This window comes from Pseudochaenichthys georgianus, chromosome 9 (assembly GCF_902827115.2).
Source record: "Pseudochaenichthys georgianus chromosome 9, fPseGeo1.2, whole genome shotgun sequence".
In the NCBI taxonomy this organism is placed as follows: domain Eukaryota; kingdom Metazoa; phylum Chordata; class Actinopteri; order Perciformes; family Channichthyidae; genus Pseudochaenichthys; species Pseudochaenichthys georgianus.
Window position 1 is genome coordinate 21,240,311 of NC_047511.1, and position 25,937 is coordinate 21,266,247.

The following is a 25,937-nucleotide window of genomic DNA, read 5'->3' on the forward strand; positions in this document are numbered from 1 at the left end:
ATCTCAATTATTAAAATGGTTTCTACAATCAGAACAACCCCCGCTTTCACAATCTGTTCTTACACGATCTTGTGTTTATTGTAGGCAATGATTTTACATTTAGACAGCTCAGTTATGTTATTTTCCATGACTTGTCAATATGTAAGTATAACCTGATAACATTAGTCTGCCTTGGTGTCAGCTGGCTGATTTAATAGCAGCTGCAGATCGCAGGTTACTGTCAGCATTCTTTGCAAAAATGCTGATATTTCTCTGGCATTGAAAACTAAAGAATGAATCGACAACATACCTTCAATTAAAGCATTGAAAAGTGCAGGTGTTTTTGTTTTTATCAGCAAACGAAACATGATACAACTCAGCTTCTGTTAACATTCTTATTGTGTTATATTTCCTGCGTTGATATCCCTATACATTGCTTTAAATATAAAGAGCACAGACAGTGTGTACTAAAGGATCACAGCAATAGTGTCACTTATCCTTACTACATTTCAATGGTAGGCTACACCTGTTACTTCACCCACCGTTGCAGATAGGAGTTGCAGTCCCTGGTGGAAGGTTTATTTGTCCTCTTCTGTCCATCTTCTGTCCATGTCGTGCCAGCACCTACCCCCACATGCACCCTGCCTGCAGCTCCAGAGGCAATGGGCATCTCTGCCAGTAAAAACTACAGATTTAGGAAATCCCAAAATAAACCCACAATCATTTGAAAGCAGCCCTGATGTTGCAAGTGTGCTGAAAGTAAATCTTGCCTTGCAAGATTTCACACACTCCTATTCCTCTTGTTGTTGACCGTCTGTTTGCTGTGTGAGCAGGAAAATGTGGTGGTGGAGTTTATGGAGGTGTTTGTTGTTGTATCCATGGCAACAGTGTATTCAAAGAAGGGAACAGGAACCTCTGAATGAATGAAAGCACTTTACCGTATTTTGCTTCAGATTACTTTACCTTACTTGACTTGACTTTACTTCAAATTACTTAACATTTATTCTACCTACTTTACTTGTCTCGACTTTACCTTACTTTATACTACCCACTTTACTTCGAATTACCTTACTTTTATTCTGCCGAGGTGCCCTTGAGCAAGGCACCTAAGCTCGAAACTGCTCCCTTGGCGCCGGGTACCTGGCAGCCTCTCTGCTCTGCCACCTCTCCTATCTGCATGTGGTTGTGTGTGTATATCCTCTGTGTTTGTGCATGTATATCCTCCCCTGTGTGTGTAATGTGTGCAAACACAACAGAGTGGGGAAATAAATGTCCCTGTAAGGGATTAATAAAGTGTATCTTCTTCTTCTTCTTCTTCTTCTTCTTCTTCTTCTTCTTCTTCTTCTTCTACCCACTTTACTTGACTTTACTTCAAATTACTTTACTTTTATTCTACCCACTTTACTTGACTTTACTTCAAATTACTTAACATGTATTCTACCCACTTTATTTGACTTCAATTCAAATTACTTTACCATACTTTATTTTCCCTTCTTTACTTTTAACCTTACTTGACTTTATTATATACTTTACTTAATTACTTGATCTTTTACCAATCAAGAAAAACAGCCTTTGTCATGGTGAGCATGCTTGAGTATACATAGATCTCCTTGGTCTTGAAAAGGTTTCATTTTCTTTGTCATAACTATTTTTTTATACCGAGGAGCTCAGATTACTAATAAAAGCCTATTTTGTAAGCAGACATATTGAACTCACTGAAATGAAGTATTAAACCCTTAGATTATTAATCTCAAATTTCATATTTCTTAATGAGTCTAGAAAAAATCCATTAATTTTTTTTATAATCAAGAATATGACATTTGAGTGTGATGTTTCGCTTTTTTATTTCATGATCACAGCAATGCTAAGCCGCTTGTGTTACTTCACTTTCCCTTACAAAACGAACATTTGTAATCATCACGAAAGATTTTAGGAACACTTTATTCTTAACATAGAAATGAGAAACAAATGGCATAACCAACAGAACTGTAGCATTTAACAGTTGAGGTTAAATGAATCAGATGTCCCAACATTAATCCATCAACCATTGAAGGTTCTGATTGATAACCTTTACGTGATATCAGCATGTTAAGGTAACCTGCATGACTTTCTTAAGATTCTTCCTTCTCGTCTCCGTGTGTGATGATGTAGCAGAGGGACTTGTAGTCGATGTTGCCTGTTGGGTCAATAGGAGCGAGAGCAAAGGCCTGATCGACCTAGAGGTTCATCAATGACAATTTACCAGGTGAAAATATTATCTTACAGCATAGTCCATGTATCACTATAAAGACAAAAGAGAACACAAACCTCCTCTGCTGTGAATTTATCCGCCTGGTTCATCAGTAATCGTTTAAACCTGCAAAAGGAGACGATAAATGAGATAATTAAATGTTATTGATGATATGTAAAATATAAATAATGGGAAAGCTATTTAATATGTATCTTACTCATCCTTATTAACAAAGCCCGTCCCATTCGGGTCAAAAAGCTTGAAGGCTCCCAGTATGGTGTCTTCAGGATCGGTGCCTGGAGGACAACATCGCTTCGTCAAGCATCTTCATCAAAGTAATATAAGAGATTACTTTGAACTTCTGTAGAAGCTCTTACCGTTGAGTTTCTCTCCAAAAAGAGACAGGAACACGGTGAAGTTGATGGGACCCTTCCCCTCATTCAACATCCCCTCCAGCTCTTCATCATCAACATTAAGCTTCCCTGATACACAGGAGCCCACAGAGAATATGAGCACGTACAGTAAATACATTTAAATATATCAAATGCATTAAGAACAGCAGGTTGCATCAGTAGATACTTTTTTTTGATCACATAAAGAGTTAAAGATAAAGAAAATACCCAGCTGTCCATAGGTCTCCTTTAGGTCCTGTTTTTTGATAACACCATCTCTGTCTTGGTCAATGCACCCAAAAGCCTACAGGATAAAGAATGAGAAATATTGAAATTGAATACAAAATATGTACATGTTTGAGACCTTCAGATAACGAATATATGTTGAATTGCATATAAACCTTTACTGTTTCAAATTAAACTCCAATGCAACAGTTACTTTTACAATTTGTATTAAATATAATGACACATATATATGTTTTCTTTGGAGTTGTATAGGGTATTCTTGTAAAGGGAGCTGTTGTATAAAAATAGCCATGGTAAATGTTGCGTACAGTACCCTGATGCTTTTTACCAATATTGATACATTTACTTCGCTTGCCATTGTCATATATTTTCTGACAATTTGGCCACTTCAATCATTCTTATATGGATTAAGTTCACTGATGTCCAGTAGCTTAGATACTCCCTTAGATACCCTTTCTCTATTTCCCTTCTCATGCATAGGTTTGAAAATAAAAAATCACAGGTTCCTACATCGTTTTTTTTTTACCTCTTTGAACTCCTGAATCTGGGACTGCTCAAACATGGAGAAGACATTGGAGCAGGACTTCTGTGCTCCCCTCTGTCTCTTATTGGAGGCCTTCTTACTTGCCTGAAAAGATGCACACAAACACATTCAGTGTACTCATAAAAGTATACAAACATTTATAATACAGAATAACAACTGATCACAGACTGCAAGTATTGCTAGACTGAACACGCTCACTGACTTACCATGTCTGAATGATCGAATGCTCCCAGCAGAGTGTGATGCTGGGGTGGGTTTTATGTAGCGCCCATCTTATCTTTTACTGTCCTATAATAGCCTGTGGTGGGCAGCACAGTCCCTTACATGGCCATCACTGCTGTCCGTGTGCTTCTGAAGGTACCTGATAAGAGGTGAAGCTGCAGGATTCCTCTGAGCTTGAAAATAGAGATATGAAGTGCATGGAGGGGCGTAAGTGACCTCTGACATCACTCAACCAATGAAGTTACTCCTCTGAGGTCAAAGCAAGCCGTGTATTAACTTTAATGCATGTTTTATGTGTTGTTTTTCACACAACATTGTGTGATGATACACAGCAGATTTCCTAAGCATATAATGATTTCCTATTATTCCAACGCATGGTAAACTGAGAGGTCTCCATGGCAGAGACAGGGGGCAGTATATGAACTATTCTACTATTATTTAATTCTTCTCTGATTTTGAAAACTGTTTAAGCAGCGGGTGTATCACCAAGTGAAATAAGTAGGGATACTACTGAAGATGTGTCTTAACTAACTTTAGACAGCACTTGCTATTCCAGTAGAAATAGAAGTGATAATAAGTTACATAAAAAACATCTGCTTTTCCATTTCAGCTGTGGTATTATATATAGTATTTGGTAATTAAACTGATATTTACATACATTTAAATATAATAGTTGAGTTTATGAAAGCATTTTTATTTAAAGTTGGGCTTATTCAAATCGAAAGCACTTTTCATCATGCACATTTGGAAACTACAACGCACTGGCTAAATATACATATAGATCTGTATAATTTAAATATACATGACAAAGGAATATTTCATTTCTCACAAACAGAAATCACTACATAACAAAGCAATATATTTGGTTTAGTCATAGATCGTAGCAGCATTTACAAATGGAGTCCCTGGCTTATACATGTCATGTAAGTAATGTAAGGAACAGGTTTGCATGGGTGTTATACCATATCCCCAATCAAACATTAACCATTGTTGAAATGGACCAGTTCATACCCAAATATTATCAATAGGCAGTGATACACAAATTCAGAAACATTACATGTGTACTACAATCTGGTCTAATGCTACCAAATACTATAATAAAATACAGCTTGCTTTCTTGTCTGTACATCGTGCAGCTGTGGGTGTCTTGACCGGCACACATCCCTCAGAGCCCGAAAAAGGCCGGAGCTACCATCTGTGAATGACTTGTCATCAATGTTCTCAGATCACAGTTCAGTTCACTGGGTCAGCATGCAGGCAGCCATCTTACAGGCCACTGCTGAGATAAGGGCGGCTCCACGACCGCTCCCCTCCTCCGACTGGATGAAGGTGATGTCACAGTGAGGCGTGAGGTCCCTGACAATTTGGTGGAATCTTACACGGAACCTGAGATAAAGGAAAAACTGTCAAATCTCCAACTTCTTTTCCACATTCTCTCTATTCTTTAGTCATACAATCAAGATTGATTTACTCCAATAAAGATTTGGGGAGTTAAATATAAGTCCACAAGCACTGCATTTTGGGTACATCTAATCAATCACCAAGTATTTTCCGGTATATAAAAAATTGGGATATTAGAAAGTCTCAAACATGGATTCCTCACCATGGGTGCAGCTTGTAGACGGATCCATCAACCCCCACTGTGATCTTCAGGGCTTCTTGGCTGCGTCGCTCCCTCATCCGGTTGATCACAGCTGCAAGCCCGGCGCCGCACATATGTGAAGAGCGAGTGGAGACGCTCTCACACACCAGACGCACAATGTCACAGTCCAGCTCTGACGGCAGAACACCCAGCGAGGACAGGATGTTGTAAATTTGCTTTCTGTCCCCAGTGTCACTGAAAAAAAGGCAAAAGTTGACAATACATAAATGCTGATATCACAAATGTGTGTATTTATAGTATAAAAAAAAACACCAATTATATTTTGCATTCATTTAAATGTCTAATTAGTTGTCTACAAATATTGTAGTAGCTCACAACTGAATTGTAGCTTTTTTGTATTGCTTCCTACTAGTGCTGCGTACCGGTACGCCGAACCGGTACTGGACTTGTAAAAAGTCTCGGTTCAAGTCCGGTTAAAACCGGAACGTCAGGAACCGGTACTTGGACTCGCAAAAAAACTGGCACTTACGTATATTCTGGTGTCTGTGGTTATTTAAACATTCCCTGATAAACGTTATTCAGCGTCAATAAATGAGTGCTAATCCCAGTGTGTTCAGTGTACAACATCACATGTCATTTCACCTTCGATTCACGGTTTGAAAACGTAGCGTTTCGCCACATGCTAATGCTAACCGGAAGTGAAGACTTTTCAGAATAAAAGTATTAAGTAAATAGTGTGAACTTCCGGATTTTCAGAATAAAACTGATTTAAATTAAATAGTGTATTTAATTCAAAATTACGCCATATCAACATTGATTTTAATTTCTAACAGTATGTATGTACATCACTATGTATGTAGTATGTACTGTTTAATGTAAACATGTAGAGTTGTAGAAAAGACATGGTGTACAGACAGTACAGTACACTCTGACTGTACAGTCACTACAGTGTAGTGTATACTGTATAGTAGGTGTGTAACAGTGTAATGCGTATAGTCTACTCTACACTCTACCTTTCAGCAACGTTTTAGGGATTGAGGCTCAGTCAGCTCAGGGACTGTTTGGTTACTTTAGTTTGGTAAATGAAATAAATGTTTGAACTTTGTAGTAGTTCACTGTAGTTGCTGTCATAAGTCATTTGTAGACTAAGTGGCAAAAAATGTTTTTTTTTTACATTTGTACTTTGTAGAGAAATGTAGACACAAGTTGGAAGGGAGCACAATAAACCTGACGAGTTTGAATTTGAGTTGATTATGAGTTAATGTTCAATTGATAATTAGCTCACAATAAGTTCACTTTAGTTACTCGCACAACTTGACACAAGCCATGGGTTCAGGTCCGGACTTATAAGTCCGGACCTGAACCTGAACCTCTGGACTTGAGTCCGGACCTGAACCTGAATGTGAGTCCAGGTACGCAGCACTACTTCCTACTATTTCCCTTCAACACTGTCATGTGAGATTATGTCATTAGGATACATAACACAATAGGCTTTACATTATTATTATTTGTTATTATATTCATGTGTTTCTTTCCCTCTCTGGTTATGATATGAATGTTTGTCTGTAATCATCTTCATTTTAAGTCCTCTTTTGTCAAATGTCTAATAGGAAACATTCATCTATGTTTTTAAGTTGTCTTATTGGGAGGACAACAGCAGCCATGGCAGTATTTATTGATGCTCACCTCTCCATCTGTGAGACAAAGCACGTCTCAAAGCTCCCACGTGTCTTCAGCTGCTCTGAGGCCTCACCGTTAAACAGCAGGTCTTCATTCACCAGCTTCATCAGAACAAGCCTGACCAGCTCTCCCATATACTTCCCACTGATCAGCTTCTCATATCTACCAGAGGCGAAAAACAAGAGAAGAGACAGGTAACTATAAATACATATTGATAGGAAGGCTGGGAACTCAAGGAGAGGATGTTGAAATTGGGGAAGGAACAGGAAGCAAGTGCACGTCACAAAATGTAATTTAAAAAAAGGGGAACGGATGAAGATGACAACGTCAGTACTAAAAAGGCTCAATGAGGCTGGGCTCAGCAGTTGTCTGTGTTAAGGGACTGCCAGTGCAAAAGGTAAACAGCCATTAGGCCTACAGGCACTATGGCAAGCAGAGGAGAGGGGTCATTAATCTGACACTGACTGACCACTGACGTATGAGGGCTCTGGCCATTTACAGTCATCCTCAGGAAAAACAACTGGTAGCTTAGCAACCACACAGAGAGCTCAAGTGAGAGTCAGGTGAGTATTGCCGCAGAAGGATGATTGATTTAGAAAAACAATAATACAATGAGGGAGGAAGTGTTTGTCAGACTTTAAAATACAACGTCAATCTCTCAATCTGAGAACCTTTAATGACATATCACTATGAGCACAAACACTTAAGGTAGATGAAGTTGGTAAACATGTGGAGTTGGGTCAAACGAATGACGAGGTTTTTATGTATGTGACTGAATCTTTGAACTGAATGCACTCACAGCTGCCGTCCGGGGTTAATGGAATTCTCGTCCACCACTCTGTCGTACTCCAGTCTGAACTCCTCCAGCTCCCCGTTGTTTCCGAACGCCCCCCACTCTGTGTTCACACACATCCGGCCCTCCTCCCCTTCCACCAGCTCCACAGTCCTCATCTCCTCCATGTAACATGCGTTACAACCAGTGCCTGGTGTCAAGAAAAGCAAAACAACACACTTTAAATATGCTTGAGTCTACATGTCTGTGCATGGATACATGTTCATGAGTGCATATCAATATCACGTGTTACTATTTACCAACAATCATCCCAACTTCGCAGCTGCGATCCTCATAGTAGCAGGAAATCATGGTGGCTACTGTGTCATTCACCATGGCAACCACATCCATCTCAAAGTCCTAAATGACGACATCATATTTAGAGTCATCCAGCTGTATACGGATGACACAAAATGGTCTTGTTTATTAAGAAAAAGACACTTCTAATAAGCAGGAACTCACCCCTCGTCTCTTGATAGCATCTCTGAGTAAACCAACAATGTTGTTCCCTTCTGCTCCAGAAGCCTTGAAGCCTTTGGTCCAGTTAAGCAGGATACCCTGTGGAAAGAAAACATATAAATATAAATTAAGGAAATATAAGATACATAACTTTTATAGGTCTTGCTCTGTTGACCGATCTTGGGATTGTTTAAAAGTATGTCCAATGTATAACATCCTACCTTGTCAATGTCCTCATGCCTTACTGGAAAGGAGAAGGTGAAACCCAGAGGAAGCTTCTTGTGCTTTAAATGATGTCTGTCCAAAAAGTCTGACATACACTCTGCTATGTAGTCAAAAAGCTGCAGAAAGAGAGGATATGAGATGTGGAAAAATTATCATTCTAATATCATTCTGTATTTATAAAAAAACGACCTTAATACATTTCTTTTTGGCAATCTTTAATTTTGAACATACAAAATTGTCAAACACAATAACCTGAGGAAACATGAACATGGATAACACTGGAAAAGAATGGCCATGCTAACCATTTCAGCAGTGCCCGTCATGGCATCTTCAGGAATGGAGTACATCTGGTTCTTGGTCTCCACCTTCCAGATCCTCTCTTCATCTTCACCCACCTTCACAAGCATCACGCGAAAGTTGGTCCCCCCCAGGTCGAGAGCCAGGAAATTTCCCACTTCTGCTAAAACACACACTACATCTGAACGTGCACATAATGGCTTTACCTGCACAGGTGATAATCATGAGATAACAAAAAACAACTATGCAATCCTCTAATGGTGAAAGAATGAGTTTCTACCTGATCCTTCAGGGGTGGAGCAAACATATGTTGGAAGCATTTTGACACTAGCCTCTTCGTGCGTCTCTAAACGCAATCCTCGGTCCATCTCGTGCTGCATCCTCTTCATGACTTCTTTTAGCTCTTCCTTCTTCAAACTGAAGTCTGACAGGATCTCCTCTACCTGCAACAAGAGCAGAGAAGATTTCTCTAAAAGGCCATTCGACATTATTGGTATATATATACATATATGCACTGGAAACACGCTTCTAATCCAAACTGAGAAACAGCTTTTTCAAAACTACAAGAGGTTTCAAAACAAGAAAGGAAAATCATAAGCGGCAACAGCAGAGAAGGAATCAGAGCACAAACAAATGAGATGAAAAGAGAGAAAAACACTACTTTACAATACAACACAAAGGAAGGAATTGCTGAGGACTCCAATTTCTGCTTCAGAATTGCCACAGACAACCATGTTTTCAGTAAATACAGGACAAAGTAGCATCTGAACAACTAATACAATCAAGCTTCTCACCCAGAGTTGCTTCTGAAACAACATGGTGCAGTCTGTGTGTAAAGATTATTGTTAATTCACATAACAGTCACATGGGATAAAAGTACAAATCTCTAACAATACTAACGTTACAAATGATTTAAAGCTTTACAAAGTCTCGTCGAACAGAAAAGTGAATCTTACCAAGAGGATTTTATTCACCATTTGGTTGGGGTTAGAGCTGACACAGGGCATCTTCCCAGCTTTAACTAAATGAGTCTCTGCAAGTGTTTCTAGGTGTGCGGTGAGTGTGTGTCCACCTTGTGTGTGTGCAGAGTCAGTGAAGTGTGAGTTGCACTGAATGAGAACCTCAGCTGATTTTATGCTCAGGTGAAGTGGGCTGGCAACACCAAATACCAACCCCTACCCAAAATCACCCCATCTGGCCACCTGGAATCAACACGACACACACACACACACGCACGCACACACACACACACACACACACACACGCACACGCACGCACACACCGCCCACCAGTGATTTGGGGCGACTGCTTCTGAGTTCCTCTAACTCTTTCTCCGTAGAGCCATCCTCCCTCTGGATGAGACCTAACACACACACACACACACACACACACACACACACACACACACACACACACACACACACACACACACACACACACACACACACACACACACACACACACACACACACCCACACACACATGCTGTACAAACAGAGTATACCACCCCCCCAAAAAGCCAAAAGTCTACATGACCTACTTTCTTCAAAGTAAGAATCAAGTTTTATAGATTGTTCAGTTTTAATGCAGGCATTTGGAAGAGGTTAATTTAACATATGTATTCTTATATTTCATCTATGACTTGTTTTTATATGAAGCTCCATCATAACTGACAAATCACACTCAGACTTGTTCAAGGCATGCCCTTACTGCCCTTAGACATAATAACATACACAAATACAGTGTACTTTAGTAATAACAAATTGGGATTAATAAGGTATCTTATCTTATCTTATTTTATTATAAACTTCATTAATTATGAATACTTTGTCATCATGACATTTTTTAAAGTTTTACAAATGTTTATAATTATGCAAAAAAATATATGTTTTGAGTACTCTGCGTTATGTTGCTTGTTTGAAATTGTAGCTTAATCCTGCTATTAATGCCAGGCCAACTCTTGAAAATTAGACCTTTAAGTCACAGATGTTTCCTCGTTCATTAGGTTAAACAAATGAAAAGAAAACATAATCTCAAACTAATCACTATAATTCCTCAGTGTGAAGAATGTGCAAGATATAACCTGTGACCAACAAGGATAATCACGTACATTTAAAGATGAACCCTGTGATTTGAATTTATCATTTTATTTTTTTTATTTTTTGAGCAATATCCAATGTTGCAAGGTTGCTTAAATAAACTTAAGAGTTACGCAAACATTTGTAAAATGAGTAACATATCTAAAATTAGTAACAGCAATGAATGACCTCTAAAACTAACAAAGTGAAGGCCATGTGTGCTTATCAGCTCCAGTAGTTTACCTAACCAAAACATTGTTACTGTTTTTAGCTCTGACCCCTGGCTGTGACAGTGACCCTCTCCCCTAGTGCCCTGTCAGTAGGAGAGATGTCACTGACACATACATTTATTTTTTAAATAATGTATTACTTCTAGTAATGTCATCTACATTAGATTACAACTAACTGTCTTTTCAGAATGAAACAGATAACTTTTTTCAAAAAATACATTTCTCTGTAAATGTATACTTTAGTAGCTTGAAGTTAAAGAAAACTTTGTTTACATCATGGACCACAAGTATCTCCTTGTAAAGCTCATGACACTTACTGTTATATTACTGTAAGATAGACAGATAGACAGACAGACAGACAGACAGACAGACAGACAGACAGATAGATAGATAAATAGATAGATAGATAGATAGATAGATGGGTAGATAGATATGTTACCTTATCCATCGTATCACAACGAGGATTAAATCCTTAATGTCCCGCAGACCATCTGTGCCCTGCTGTAGAAATGTCCTTATTTTCCCCAATCGTTTTGGAGATTCCCAGTTTTCGGCTCTAATTGTATTTGAACTCGGTGTTCGTGCATGAGGTGCAGAGAAAATGTAATCCTTCACGTCTCACCTACATAATGTTTTATCAGCAATCCAAAACACGATTACATATCTGCAGTAAATTCAAGCCTACATTTTTAAGTATTCACCTTAATTCCTACAAAACCTATGCATTTATTTTAACCTGTGGATTGTATCTTCTTCCTTGTAGTTATCTGGCCCGCATCGACGCACTGGCGTACCATCAGCTCCAACACTCAGTTAAACAAGAACAATTCAATAAAACATTGCATCCAAGTCTTCCTTCGAGGGTTGTACACCACGTTTAAAGCATCACAAATATTGAGCAAGCCTCCAATTAGCTGGCCTTGTTAATAACCTGAATATTTTAACCCAGCCAACATTTACTCGAGGAAGGAAAAAGGCATTTCTTCCTCTGGAGCAGCAGTCCTGTCAACAGATAAAGGCTTAGCGGTTTCCATGCCAAAACGATTTTATTGTGTTACCTTGGAAATGAATTACAGGCACACCTCTGCCATGGAAAACACTTACCACCGAGTTAAGTAGCGAGGAGCAAATTGTTTAATGGAGCAAGATTACCAGAGAAAACATCAATTGAGAGTGCCATGTTTTTGGTAGACAAAAAGTTAGACCCAGAGGGTAACCAAGCTATTTACAATAGAACAAAACAGAATATAGGTTATTTTTTAACTGTTCACTCGAGAAAATCTCACTTGAATAGGCTACTTTAGCGACAACAACACGCTTAAATAAAATAGGCTACTTTTGGTAAAAACAACAATAAAATTCTTTGGCTCCACGGTTCCTATTAAAATGTTATATTATGAATAGAAATTAATTAATAGATATGTTAAAAAAAACGAGTCTAACAAAGTAATTTGTTAGGTAAAATGACAAAGGAAGGACTAAAAAAAAAGGAAAACCAGAATTAAATATTTTGACCCAGTATCTTCATTATCGACAAAGATCTAAAATTGTCCAATAGAAAAAAAGAGTATCCTTCTTATTTTTATGAATGAATTTAATCATTATTATTTCATAATCAACATTCATTGCATTGCTCAACTGACATGAGGGCTTGGTTTTCTTCTTCTTTTTCTTCTTCTTGAAACACATATTTTATTGTGTATTTGTTGAAAAACTTCAATATTATTCAAAAATGTCATACCTTCTCCTAGGAACCTTTCCTATCAGACTATGAAGTGCTCCACCGGAGGAATTATAACCTCGCACCGTTTCAGGATCGTGACGTGGTGATTGGTCATATTGAAAAGTACTAGGTTAGTGTCAACAACAGTGTGATAAAGCCACATTACAGCGGCTTTATATGTCAACAAGTTTCAGTTTATGTGGAATAAACAGTTTATTCGGTTGTTTGGACGGTAACCCAACGGTTTGCTGCTGATTTGTCTGGTAAGTTCGTTAAGGCCTAACGGAGACCTGATAGAATGTGTAGCTAGCAGCATGCTAAACTTGATTTCAGAAGTATAAGTTAGCTTTGCACGTTTTTAAACTTCATTTACATGGCACCTAGCCTGTGGTAATATTGTACCACTTACTGTCACTTATCACATGTGTCGTTTCCTTGAGAAACAGATGTACTTAAGCGAGTGTTGGGTAGCTACTATAAGCTATAAGGCGGCTACTTTCACTTCTAAGCTAGCTCTTGTCAACTGTAGGCTACCTCTCAAGTTTCTTTAGCTCTCATATTGTTAGCAGATAGGCTAGCTGGCTAAACTGGATGAGGGATTATGCTCTCATGTGACTTTGTCTCGTCTTCCAAATTAGATCATCAGGGTGATCGTATCTGCTGTGACTGACTGACCAGGACTCTCACGGCGGCAGCATGAAGCTCTACAGCATCAGCATCCACCACAAAGGAGGGACCAAAGCCAACCTCCTCAAATCGGCCTACGACCTCTCCTCCTTCAGCTTCTTTCAGCGCTCCAGGTCGGTCCCCTGTATATATCATCTGACCTATTTGTATTGGACTCTTTTGTTCTGTGTGGAGATGGAGAGAGAATTATAATAGTAACACTGTGGTCTTTTACACGTCAGTTTTGTTTGGGTTTAAAGCAATTGCATACGAAAATACATTGTATAGTCTAATTTGTTGCCTAATCATACGTGGGGACTTTTCCATTGGTGACCTTATTGTTTTGGCTTGTTTAGTGTTCAGGAGTTCATGACCTTCACCAGTGCCTTGATTGTTGAACGGACATCACAAGGAAGTCGTGCCTCTGTCAAAGAGCAAGGTAAACATTAGCAGCTTCTGCTCAGGTTCAATTCTAAAGTTGTATCATATCTTGCTTTAGTGTTGTTCAGCACTTATCCTGTTCTTTCTCTGTTTGGTGCCACCCAGTTTATATAACAGTAAGAACTTTGTTGTGAGTGAAGCAAAAGTTAATATTTACAATTTAATCAGCATCCTGGTGGGGGAGTGGTAAAGATGTGCATCGTACAACATGTGAAGTCCCTGATTCTGACCAGGAACCTTGGGTACCCCTCTCCCTCCAAATGTTTCCTGTGTGTCTTAACATATCAAACATGCATATGTATAAACAGTTTAAATGGAAGGTCAGTCAGGTAAACAATAAATAAGTCAGGCTCTGTCGATGTTAGCTATTCTTGAAGAGACCGGTCTGGTTGCTGTACCCATTAACACCCCCTATTATCAAAATGATTTCCATATATTACAATGAGTAACATTTATTTAAAATATATCACTTTTACTTCTGCTTTTCTTAACAAAGCCAGCCAACTTGTTCTGGGTTAAACCGTACCCTAAAACCAGGAACCGCTTTTATCACACTTCTGTTTTCATCATACTAACCATGGTTTCTCCTATTTGCAGAGTACCTGTGCCATGTGTATGTAAGAAATGACAACCTGGGTGCTGTGGTCATCGCAGATACTGAATACCCTCAGAGAGTCTGTTTCACATTGCTAGACAAGGTGGGTATAGAAACATGTTAATAGACACTTCTTGCACTTTGCCGTCAGCTTCAGTTTTCATATTGTTGTTTGGCTTTTTTCCAGGTATTAGAAGAGTTCTCCAGGCAAGTGGACAGTATAGAATGGCCCTCTGGTAATCCTGACACCATAAACTACAAAGCCTTGGATATTCACCTTTCTAAATACCAGGTCGGTGTGTAATGTGTTTATTAGGAAATATGTCAAAGGAAACCGTTGTTGCCTAGGAGTATGAAGAAATATATTGCATTTCCTTAACGTGTCTTTTGTCATCTTACACTGTTTACTGAAATGTGGTTTGAGTTAAAGGCGAAAGATATGAATTAATCAGTGCTGTTTAATGATACTGTACCTGGCCGCTTGTTGTTGTTTATTTCCCCCAGAACCCCAAAGAAGCAGATGCAATGACCAAAGTGCAGGCAGAGCTGGATGAGACAAAGATCATTTTGGTAAAAACCTCCCTAAGCACGGGCTGCATACTTAAACTAAGAGGATGATAGATATTCCTTTTTCTATAGAAACATCAGAAGATTTTAGTTTTTTCTCTTCATAACAGAATACACATGTAGGATATGGAAAGCACACAATACTAAAAACTGAAACAAGCAAGCTACAGGTCCTGGGCAACCTCTACATGCCAGAGCCATAACGTAGCATTCCGGTTGCACTCTGTGTGATTAACAAACCTTTCTGTATCTGTAGCACAACACCATGGAAAGTCTTTTGGAGAGAGGAGAGAAATTGGATGATCTTGTGGCAAAGTCGGAGCACCTTGGAAACCAGTCCAAAGCCTTCTACAAGACTGTAAGTGATGGCGTTATTATCTGGACTGACACGGTCATTAACTGTTTAGATGCCTGACTGTTTGCATGTTAACCCTGCAGGCACGGAAACAGAACTCCTGCTGTGAAATCATGTGATGCCGCTGCCTCGTCCTCGAGGACACGCCTCTCTGCCTTTCTGATTTTCCTACAACTCCCACCAGCCACCAGCTCTCAACACAAAGGACAGAAAGGACGCTTTCATCCGGGTCAGGAGGTTAGGATAACAGCATGAAAGGTGGAAATGTGACCTGTCCAGACTGAGACTGATGGGGGCTGAAGTGTTGGGGTTTGGTCTGGGGAAGAAATAACATTTGATTTTTACCCCTCAAAGGGTAAACATCTTGTGGTGTTTCAATACCAGCTGCAGACATAATAGTGTGACGTTGTGTATCGGTGATGTATTGTATAAACGTCCTCAAACCATTTAATGTTATCAGATTGAAACGAATGCTCATAGTTTGAATTCAATTATTAAAATTCTTAACCACAATTGTGCTTCTGCTTCAAGACAACTCTGACAATCACAAAGTCTTATGTAGTGATTTCTAAAGATGCGTGCGTCACGGTTAAACCGTTTTTTCTTGCAGGCATAACCTTTGTTGCCCACTAGGTGGCCTTGTTTATTTACTTGTATTCCTCCGATGAGCCTCAGTATCGAGGTAAAACAACTCTAATGTGAGCCAGCACAACGGGTGGCTGCTTGGATGTGTGACATCAGAATTTCACAATGATTTTGAAAATGTATTATACTGGATTAAGTTACATGATTTCTTTGATTTTTCTCTGTCTCATAGTGTTAAATGAAACTTTAAACATTCCCACTTTGGGTGAGTGCGTAATGAATGATGGTGCATCTTAAAGCTGATAGGAAGGGAGGAAAGATGCTAAGTGTAGAGGGATGTTTCTTCATAAATGTAGCCTTATTGCGGCTAACATGCAACCCTGTGTGCTGTTGTAGAAATGATGTGTTGTCATGAAAAGGACGGCACAACAAGCTGTTCTACTTAACATACTGTAGCCATGCTTTTCACTGTTAACTGCCAAACGCAACACTTTAGAGTTCAAGAGCACACTCAGAGCTCTGCAGGGGGGGCCGTCTGTTCCTCTCAAACCCTGGATCTATTTACCATCACTTGTTGTGATTCTGAGAACCCTCGACTGCCGCTGCACTCTCTGGCTTCTTATTGTTGAATGTCTGAAAAATGGTCGGACAAATTGGAGGATTTCACATCCAACTCATATTTTAACACACTCCACAATTGACTTCCTAATTTTTACTGACAGCACTGCTTACTTTGTATGCAGAAATGTCTCTTCAGGAACTGCTGATCAGCTTAGAGATAGATGCCTTGGGTTGTGTATTTTTAGATGTTTCACTGCTCTCTTTTAGCTGTGTCTGAGATGTTGATATACAACATATGCAGGCTGTATTGGTGTTGAGTGCCTGTGTGTGAGGACTGGTGTGTATTTATGTGTGTGACCTGAATTGCTCTTTCTGCTTTTACAGTGTAAACGTTTGTGCAATATCTCTGCAGACTGATGACATATTTCTCTTAAAGTGGAAAGGATACATTTAAATAATTTCTCATAAAGGAAGGTGAATTAACCTTTGACTATGCTTTGTCCTTATCACTAACTCTCATGTGAAGTGTGTCGAGGGATGTTCCTAAGATTTGATGAATTGCTTTTTTTCTCCAAAATGTCCTCAATTAATGTGCTAAATTTGAAAACATGTATGTAACAGTCCACATTAAATTCTTTGATTCTGATAAAAATTAAAACCAAGACTTCAGTTAATAAACGGTTATTTTCTGTCTGTATTCACTTTTTGTTTTTGGAACTCTGATTGTTTACAGAACATGCCATCTTGGCTTGATAAACACACATGATAGCATCCTACTGGAAGCTGGCATTGAGGTGTTGCAGGAAATCCTATAACACAATGTAAAGGTAAACTTGTTCTTTGAGTGTCAACAGTAGTATCTTTTTCAACATTCATATTTTAACTCGGCAAACTGAAACCTGCGCCTCTCCACAAGAAGGTCAGAAGCTGATGCACCCTTCATGACGTGTTGTAGGAAATATCAAACTTTAATATGAACAGAATCCATTAAGGAACCGAATTAAGGCTAAATGTTACCTGGCCTACCATTTTTCATATTGTAACAAATTAGATGAATTCTCAAAAATCCGTTTTGCTCTCAAGATACCGCATAGAGCAATGGTGGATGAGGTATTCAGATCCTTGTAAAATTACTCCATCACAAGTACAAATACTGCATTAAGAATGGTACTTCTTATTAGGGGTAAAAGTAGGCTACTCATTGCAGACTTGCTCTAAATTATAAATCAAAAGGAGAAAAGCTACGAATATTTTGAAAGTTATTAATGAGTGTTGTGTCAAACTCAAGCTGTAACATAAATGGAATAAAGTACAAATACAAAATGTTACTTTGGATTTTAGATAATTAGAAGTATAAAGGGGCACTGAAGGAAAGCATACTTTAGTAAATGCACAAACTACTTTCCACCCCAAACGTAGAGGAAACGCCTGATTGATATTAAAAACACAAATAATTCGATCGTTAACTTTAGACAATTTTTACAACCCTTACTTCAGTCGAACAGAACAGCCTTGCACAACACGGTCCGAGGTTCTTTTCTGTGCCAGATATAAAGTACGAGTTGAAAGGAAGTACTTGAATGCAGCACGAGAGGCGCACCTCGCTCCTCGCGCGTCCTTCTCGGGTGAGAGGAAAACATGATGGACGGATGAAGTCTGACCGCACACAGCCTCAAAAATGTGGACGGAGGTAAAAAGGAGCAGGACTGTAACTAGCGGCGGGAACAGCTCGATGGTAAGAAGCTAAAATAGAAAATCAGACGTTTATTTGGTTCCTACGGAAGAGCAACAACGAACCAAAACAAACCTGTTGATCCGGGAACGAGCCTCTCTCTCGGGATACAGTGCTTCTTTACGACGGTTACAACCTGACCCATAACTGTGTCACTTGTTTACTAGTCTTCAGTGAGCATTATTACACTAAACCTAGACTGTTTGACCGTCCAGCTGCAGGAACAAGTATCTCTACATGATTCTTTTGGAAATATGTGTGTTTCTTATCAGTTCTTATCTGGCACGTTTTCTTATCTTTGCTGCCTGTCGTTGCCCTAAGCGCTCTGATTTTCCTCTTTGTTGGACTTCCTGCAGCACGGTGTCTACATCAGCTGATTCAGCACTTTACTTTCACCTTTGTTTTTTTCTGTGTATTTTAAACTATTGTTACTGTGGTTAATGCCTGTCTTTTTAAATTGCACAATCAAGTATCCGATCAGTGTGTCCTCTCAGTGCCCTGTGCTCCACTTCCCTTTTTGTTCAAACATGTATGTTTTGGGCGTTTGCAGATGGTTGACTCAGATCTGACACTTTTACAGAATGCTCAACACAGAAATGGTGAGATTTTTAGAGTTGTATTTCTTCCTATCTTTTTATATTGGTTTTGTCAAAGTCACAAGTTGTCATATTTTGTATTCTTATACAAAGATTAACTACATGTTTGTCCACATTACCTAAATCAGATTGAAGTGGCAGACAAAAGGTGAATTCCTCCTCATGTAAATTCTATCTAGCAACTTAGATGACTGGCAATTGATACTATTTTTTATTTAGAGCCATGCATGGCAAATGGCCCAGTTTCAAAGTGGCTAAAATATTTAATATGACAAAGGAAACATACTGTGTGTTGCTCTATGTTCACAGACAAAACCTGTAACTGTTCATTTAGAAAATGGTTGTTACATGAACATTATATTTTATAAACACCAAGAATGCCTATAATTAAACATATTACATTATTTCCCCCGTCAATAGAGTCACTGAGTTGTAAAGTAGTACCACTAATTATAAATTATGTAGGAAAATGTATCTCTCACAGCGTTTTATATTAGCGCTGTTGACAGTTATTTGTCACTATGTTTTTCCCCCTTAAAAGGTTCAACTGCAGCTGCTACTCGTCCTTCACACACAGAGGACTCTTTAACTAGCAGCAGTGGAATCATCCCAGGTGACAACATCTGATGTCTTTACAGACCCTGCACGACCTGTTTCGGAGAGAAACACCTGACTTGGGTCAACAGCAAACAAAGTGTATTTCCCTCAGGGGTCAGCCTACAAACAGAGGAGAACTGAGCTGAACCACCAGCAGCAAAGCAAGCTTTACACAATTCCAAAACAATTTATTTGCCAGATCTTTTATGTATGACCAAATTTCTGGGGGTTATTTTTGTTTGCCAACACCAATATATTTTTAAATATACTCCCTTTTGAGAGCAGCGTTTTCATCAGACATATTCATAAGTGTATAACGCTTCCATTAGCGTCAGGTCACTAAACCAGATATTGGTAAAGGGCAGTGAAATTCCTCAGGCCCCCAGTAATATTATGAAGGCAGGCTGCAGAGCTCTGAAAGATGACATTTACAGAAGAGGAGAAATCCCCAAAGCACCAAAAAGATACCCCCGATGTTTATTTGATTATGACAGTGCAGGGGAGATGGATAGGTCAATTAAAAGCATGAAATGTAGCATATGTTTTCTGTGAGGGAACCGGTTCACCTATATCACCAGGATGAAAAGTAGGTAAACAAATTATTTCTGCTGAAGATACAATGAACCATGCAACCCTGCATAATCAGTGTTAATTTCGTTAACGAAAACTATGACGAAAAATGTTCGTCAACGACCTTTTTTACATGACTAAGACGAGACGATGACGAGCTAAAAATAGATTCTTGATAACGAAAACTATGACGAAATGTAAATGTAGTTTTCGTTGACGAGACGAGACGAGACGAAGGTGTTAAGGGTGGACTATCGGACATTAAAAATGCAGGATATTATTTTCCTCCAATTGTCCGTCTTCTCTTTCAAAATGCATCCCTGTCATTGGTTGAATTATTTGGGATTCTGGGAATTTGCACACCTCACTCACCCCCGCCCACCCCAGCTTCACTGCAGCAGCACAGGTGGTGATGATATCCAAACAGTGAAGATGACGGATTCAGCGAAAGCGCTTTTAGTCGCAAAAAAAGAATAGATATATGGACCAACTTTCTTTATAACTCGGTAGAAAATAAAACACACTGCACTGCAACTGCGGGCGAAGGAGAGACGCCATGTGGCTTCAAATTAGTTGGGAAGAATACGACTAACCTGAAGAGGCACTTGAAGGCGCACCATCCTGCTATTTATGCCACGGTAAGTTAGCTAACTGTAACGTTACATGATAAGTCGTAACTAACTCGTATGTGGTAACGCTAACTAAGCATATACATTTGCTAACGTTAAGTCTATGTTACTGGGCAGTCTGCATTTGCAAGTTGCCATTGCCAATGCAGACTGCTAGCTAGTCACTAGTTACTAGAGGCAAATGTACTAACTATCTATGTTAGCTTAGCCTTTCTTGCAAACACGTTTTCAGTTTCCGGTAGCAAATGAATGATTCTGGCAAGTTCCAGGCTAATGTTGGCTGGGCTTGCATTGCAATAACTATCTAGTCACTGCAATTATTGTGTGTTTTTTTAAGAGTACACGGCAATTTATTTGGAAAATACTTTCTTATCTCTAAGGCCAGGTAGGCATATATAATAGGCTAGTTGTATTGTATTATCACATAATTAGAATCTTCAAAATCTAAACTTGATATTATTGATATACTATATTTTAATGATAATACTATTACCAAAGGCATATTTTAAAGGGATTAGCCTACATTTAATTAATTGGAATTCATCTGTAGGCGTTGTAGTTCTGTATAGGGAGTAATTATGCAATCTTATTTTTCCTCACCTAGATCCCAGAGACGAGTACTCCAAAACAGCAACCTGGTGCAAAGAATAAACAGTCAACTATCCCAGCAGCGTTCTCTTCCTCAGGACCAAAATATAAAGCAGACTCGCTGGAACAAGGCACCAAAGAAAAGGTCATTGCCCAGTGGATTGGACGCACCGGTCTACCTGCCCGTACAGTTGAGGATGAGGATTTCATCCTTATGATAGAGACCTTCGATAAGAGGAGAAGTGCTTTCCTCAAACTGAATAGAGATCAGTAGGCTAAAAAGTTGTTAATGCTACTACGGATGTCTGTACTTTGTCTGTTACTTTATATGAGAGTGCACTACAGAGGTGGTTCCCTCTGATTGTTTATAAGGCCAAGTTTATTCAAGGTTTATCTTATTCTATAGGTATGTACTGTATGCACTTTCAACATTTTTATTTTATTTGTAGGTACAGAAACGTATAATGTTAAGGTGAGGGATAGTTTTATACAACAATTTATACTTTATAATTTATACAAGTTACTGCTTTGCACTGCATCTTGTGAGGGATGACCCTCTGTTCTGACAAGTTACTGACACACCATTGATAAATGTAGAGAGTCTACAATGGACTACAGTTTGAGTCACTGAGCTAACTCAAGTCTGTAATTTTCGTGATCCAAAACTTCAGGTGTCATGTCATTGTTCATCATTTATTGCTCTGTTTTGGGCATACGTGTCTTCACTTTTATTGGAGGTTTCGGAAAATAAATATAAGGCTAAAAAAAATAATGTTTTGGTTCTTGACTTGGAGTAAAGAACATTCCACTATGTTACCAGTACCACTTGTATCTATGTGTATGCACTATCCTTACCTTAGAGGATCAGCAAGGACAACACAACAGTATTGCACCAATGTGAGAGATATCAAACTAACTAAGTAAAGGGTTAAGAGAGTGAAATGTTGCTTTACAAATTTCAACACTTGATACGGTCACCTTGATTCCAATTTCAGATACCTGTATTTGCCTAACTGAATTGGTTTAAAGAGAGAAAACATTTTGACTTAAAGTTAACTAAAATGTAATTTTTCATCGACTAAAACTGGACTAAAACTAGACTAAAACGTTTTGAGTTTTCGTCGACTAAAACTAGACTAAAACGTTTTGAGTTTTCGTCGACTAAAACTAGACTAAAACTATAAAGGATAGAAATGACTAAAATGTGACTAAAACTAATAACCATTTTCGTCTTAAGACTAAGACTAACTCAAAAATAGCTGCCAAAATTAACACTGCTGCATATTGTGCATGTGTCCTCATGTATTGGCATGATTATTGTTGTGTAATAACAAGTCTGTTTTTGTGGCTTTAGGTGCCATTGCAGCCACAGTGTTCATTGCCTTTCTACTTGCTCTCTACGCTGTCCTCTGGAAGTGCATGGTGTCGCCACCACAAAGGTAACAATTACATTTTGTTGACACAGCGTTCTTGAAACTGTCATTTGGTCACCTGCCTGTTAGCGTCACATGTCTGGACTTTGTATCCCAGCTCATCAAAGAAAGACCAATAACCTTGCACGATCGGCACTTTTTCCACTTCATATTCAATTGGGATATCAAATCAAGTTTTATTTATAGAGCACATGTAAAAACGATTATTGGTCGAGCCAAAGTGCTGTACATGTAATAAAAACACTTTACTACAATAACAAGAAAAGACAATAATTTACAACAGAAATATAAAAACAAAACACAGGGAAATGTCAGGAGCCGTATTCAGCTTTGACTAGAAGGCCAGAGAGAAGAAGTGTGTCTTTAGTGAGGATTTGCTAGGACTGTCTTAGGGAAGACAGCTTTTAGATGCGCAGCTCCTCTGTCTTGGAATAGTCTGCAAATTAAATAGAAACTGAACAATCTGGTGCCACTAAATGTTTTTAAAGCTCGGTTGGATGCTACTCAATCGGAAGCTATTGGTACCTGTTTATGTGGATAATTTTGTAAATGATGCTGTATGATGTCCTTTTGTTGTTCTGTTTATGCTTTTATGTTTCATGTGGAACTACTTGAACAGGTCTCCCTTGGAAAAGAGATCAATGATCTCAATGGGATTTTATCTGTATAAATAAAGGTTTGAAATTAAATTAAATTAAAAAACCCCTAGGGTCTGGGCCGACCTCACATGGAGGGGCAGAGTGTTCCAGAGCCTAGGGCCAGCTACTGCGAAGGCTCGGTGACCTCGGGTTTTGAGCCTGGTCTTGGGCACTACCAGCAACAGCTGATCAGCAGACCTTAAAGCTCTGGCTGGGGTGTAGCGATGGAGGAGTTCAGCTATATAGGCCGGAGCCAGCCCATTTAGTGCTTTAAAAACAAATAAAAGGAGGTTAAAATCAATTCAGAACCAAATTGGAAGCCAGTGTAATGAGGCCAGAATTGGGGTGATGTGGTCACGCTTTTTGTGTCCAGTAAGTAGACGCGCAGCAGCATTCTGGACTAGCTGCAGGCTAGTCCAGAGAGAGCCCTGAATATCAACCAGAGAGGCTGGGGGTTGGGGTCCAAAAAAGATTACCTCTGTCTTGCTCTCGTTGAGGTTAAGGATATTTTTGCTCAGCCAGGATTTGATCTCTGTCAAGCAGTCCATCAGTTATTGACATTTTAATTGAGAGGCAGATATATCTGTACATTGTTGGCGTAGCAGTGGAAGGGAATGTTGTGTTTAGTGAGAATTTAACCTACAGTAGGGGTAGTATGTACAGTAGAAAGAGGATGGGGCCCAGGATAGAGCCTTGGGGAACCCCACAGGTAAGAGGGGCTTTAGCAGAGGAGAAGGCACCTAGCTGCACTGAGAAGCTACGGTCTGTCAGGTAAGACCTGAACCATGCAAGGGCTGAGCCTGTGATGCCTGCGGATTGTTCAAGCCGCGACAACAGGATGCTATGGTCCAGTGTCGAAGGCAGCTGTCAGGTCTAACGGCACCAGGACAGCTGGGCTACCTGAGTCGGCGGCTAAGAGCAGATCATTAAAAAACCTTAAAAGGGCTGTTTCAGTGCTGTGCATAGGTTTGAAGCCAGACTGAAACTTTTCGTGAATGCCATGCGTGGTTAAGAACGACTGCAGCTTGACATAGACTACTCGCTCCAGGACTTTAGATACAAAAGGTAGGAGATGGGCCTAACATTTGCGAGAATGGAGGGGTCGAGATTTTTCCTTTTAAGTAATGGCTGCACCACGGCATGTTTAAAGGCAGCTGGGACACATCCTGAGCTAAGAGAGGTGTTCATGAGTAATAAAATACTTGCTCCAACTGATTCGAAAACATCTCTGTGAAGGCGAGAGGGAATGCTGTCTGAGGTGCAGTATGTCGGCCGCAGGTGCTTGACAACATCCGGGATATGTTTGTAGGCGATCTAACAACCACTTGTTTGTTATTATCTTTCAGAAAGCACTGCAAGGTGAGGGTGAGAGTAAAACAGAGGACGTCTGTGTGAAGACTGGCTGCCAGTTTGGATCTTAATGGTGCAGACTAAAATCTGAGAGCAAACACAGCCCAGAGAAAAGCACCAGAGTGACAACATGTCGCTGAAGAAGATCCTTCTTATAGATGAAAGGTCAAATCACAAAAAACTGAGTGGATGTGTTCCCTCAGCGGTCTGCTGGGGGCTCCTGTTGACTCAGAGCTCCATGTTGATGTCTAACACTTGTTTGGCAGGTCAGATCGTGCTGATTTGTCTGTGACTCTGCACTACTGAGGGACCAACAAGCTGTGTCTGATAGAGAGGTTGTGGTCAATTTAGTTTACGTGGATTTTTCTGCATGCTTTGTACAGTTGCATTTAAATGTGTCCTCTTTTATGGGTTCTATTTTTATCTGTTCTAATTTCTTTAAGATGTCTTAGGTACACTACTAATGCTGCCAGTGTTATATATTAGGACTATCAGCCAAGCAGCTCTCCCTGGGTATTTAGACAGCATTCACTTTGGAATTAGAAAACTGACTATGATTTTTGTTTTATATTATCCTCTATTGTCTTCTTTGAAATCCACACTAAAATCAGGATGTTGTAACTACTGTATGACTTTTGAGTCTCTCTAATAAACTGTGACTTTTTTACATCAATGTGAATATCTGTAAATGCTTATGACTAAGTCAAAAATGTAATGAAGCTTCAATGAATATAATTTTTCTTCCCTTGTTTCATGGCATATTTTTTATTGACCTTAAGCTTTGGTATGAGAAACAAACGTTGCAATAGATTTTTGCAGAAAACTCAGCCTTTTGAAACGTTTTTCTCAGATTATTTCATCAGCTCATACAGCAGCCACCGAGCTTAACGTGCTTTGTGCCTGCCTGCCTCCGGTGTTCAGAACCAGTCCTGCTACTTAAAAAAGAAACTACAGAGCGGAGCTAAATGAAGTAATTGAATGGGAATGTGATTTGGTGCAAGTCAAAGTAGAGATACCGTAACTAACAAATAAAAAGAAAATGATCATATCATATCAAATGCATAATTTAAAAAAATATATTAGGACAGATTGGCAAATAATTAAGATTTAGCTGCACAGGTGGATGGGAGCGGCATGAGCCAATTATAATTATGGTGCATCATTTGGGATTTCATTTACTCTAATACACCTTATCGTATTTATACCTAAACCTAAATATTAGCCACAACTTTGACATTTATATCAGCTCTGGCGATCATACATAACATATATTTAAAAGGTCATTCATAGATGA

General features: G+C 39.2%; 4 protein-coding genes across 11 annotated transcripts; 2 read left to right on the forward strand and 2 right to left on the reverse strand.

Moving 5' to 3' along the window:
- Window positions 1–1,901: 1,901 nt before the first annotated feature.
- On the reverse strand, window positions 1,902–3,690 carry myl7 (myosin, light chain 7, regulatory). The gene is made up of 7 exons (XM_034091477.2): window positions 3,598–3,690; window positions 3,374–3,475; window positions 2,830–2,905; window positions 2,587–2,691; window positions 2,427–2,505; window positions 2,287–2,335; window positions 1,902–2,195 (listed from the first exon to the last, which is right to left on the reverse strand). Exons 1-7 carry the CDS (start codon window positions 3,598–3,600, stop codon window positions 2,091–2,093), a joined length of 519 nt encoding a protein of 172 aa, XP_033947368.1. The 5' UTR covers window positions 3,601–3,690; the 3' UTR covers window positions 1,902–2,090.
- Window positions 3,691–4,286: 596 nt separating this feature from the next.
- Window positions 4,287–11,481, reverse strand: gck (glucokinase (hexokinase 4)). 7 transcript variants are annotated; one of them, XM_034091475.1, is made up of 10 exons: window positions 11,457–11,481; window positions 8,990–9,152; window positions 8,715–8,884; window positions 8,409–8,528; window positions 8,191–8,286; window positions 7,989–8,088; window positions 7,696–7,879; window positions 6,903–7,058; window positions 5,217–5,450; window positions 4,287–4,999 (listed from the first exon to the last, which is right to left on the reverse strand). In XM_034091475.1, the coding sequence occupies exons 1-10, from the start codon at window positions 11,463–11,465 to the stop codon at window positions 4,852–4,854; spliced, it is 1,380 nt and encodes a 459-aa protein (XP_033947366.1). In that variant the 5' UTR covers window positions 11,466–11,481; the 3' UTR covers window positions 4,287–4,851. The 7 variants fall into 7 exon arrangements, with proteins under 7 accessions (XP_033947366.1, XP_033947364.1, XP_033947365.2 ...); XM_034091473.1 differs by lacking the exon at window positions 11,457–11,481 and adding an exon at window positions 9,684–9,796; XM_034091474.2 differs by lacking the exon at window positions 11,457–11,481 and adding an exon at window positions 9,666–9,796 and having other exon boundaries at window positions 8,715–8,869.
- Window positions 11,482–12,804: 1,323 nt separating this feature from the next.
- On the forward strand, window positions 12,805–17,207 carry ykt6 (YKT6 v-SNARE homolog (S. cerevisiae)). The gene is made up of 8 exons (XM_034091460.2): window positions 12,805–13,003; window positions 13,379–13,540; window positions 13,763–13,845; window positions 14,445–14,545; window positions 14,630–14,734; window positions 14,947–15,012; window positions 15,266–15,367; window positions 15,448–17,207. Exons 2-8 carry the CDS (start codon window positions 13,437–13,439, stop codon window positions 15,481–15,483), a joined length of 597 nt encoding a protein of 198 aa, XP_033947351.1. The 5' UTR covers window positions 12,805–13,003; window positions 13,379–13,436; the 3' UTR covers window positions 15,484–17,207.
- An 895-nt stretch (window positions 17,208–18,102) lies between these two features.
- On the forward strand, window positions 18,103–25,316 carry LOC117452713 (uncharacterized). Of its 2 annotated transcripts, XR_011643835.1 has the most exons (6): window positions 18,103–18,245; window positions 18,793–18,841; window positions 19,380–20,643; window positions 21,239–21,367; window positions 22,577–22,661; window positions 24,640–25,316. XR_011643835.1 is itself a non-coding variant. In XM_034091440.1 (5 exons), exons 1-5 carry the CDS (start codon window positions 18,189–18,191, stop codon window positions 24,686–24,688), a joined length of 312 nt encoding a protein of 103 aa, XP_033947331.1. In that variant the 5' UTR covers window positions 18,103–18,188; the 3' UTR covers window positions 24,689–25,316. The 2 variants fall into 2 exon arrangements, 1 of the variants encoding a protein (XP_033947331.1); XM_034091440.1 differs by lacking the exon at window positions 21,239–21,367 and having other exon boundaries at window positions 19,380–19,451.
- The last annotated feature ends 621 nt before the right edge of the window (window positions 25,317–25,937 follow it).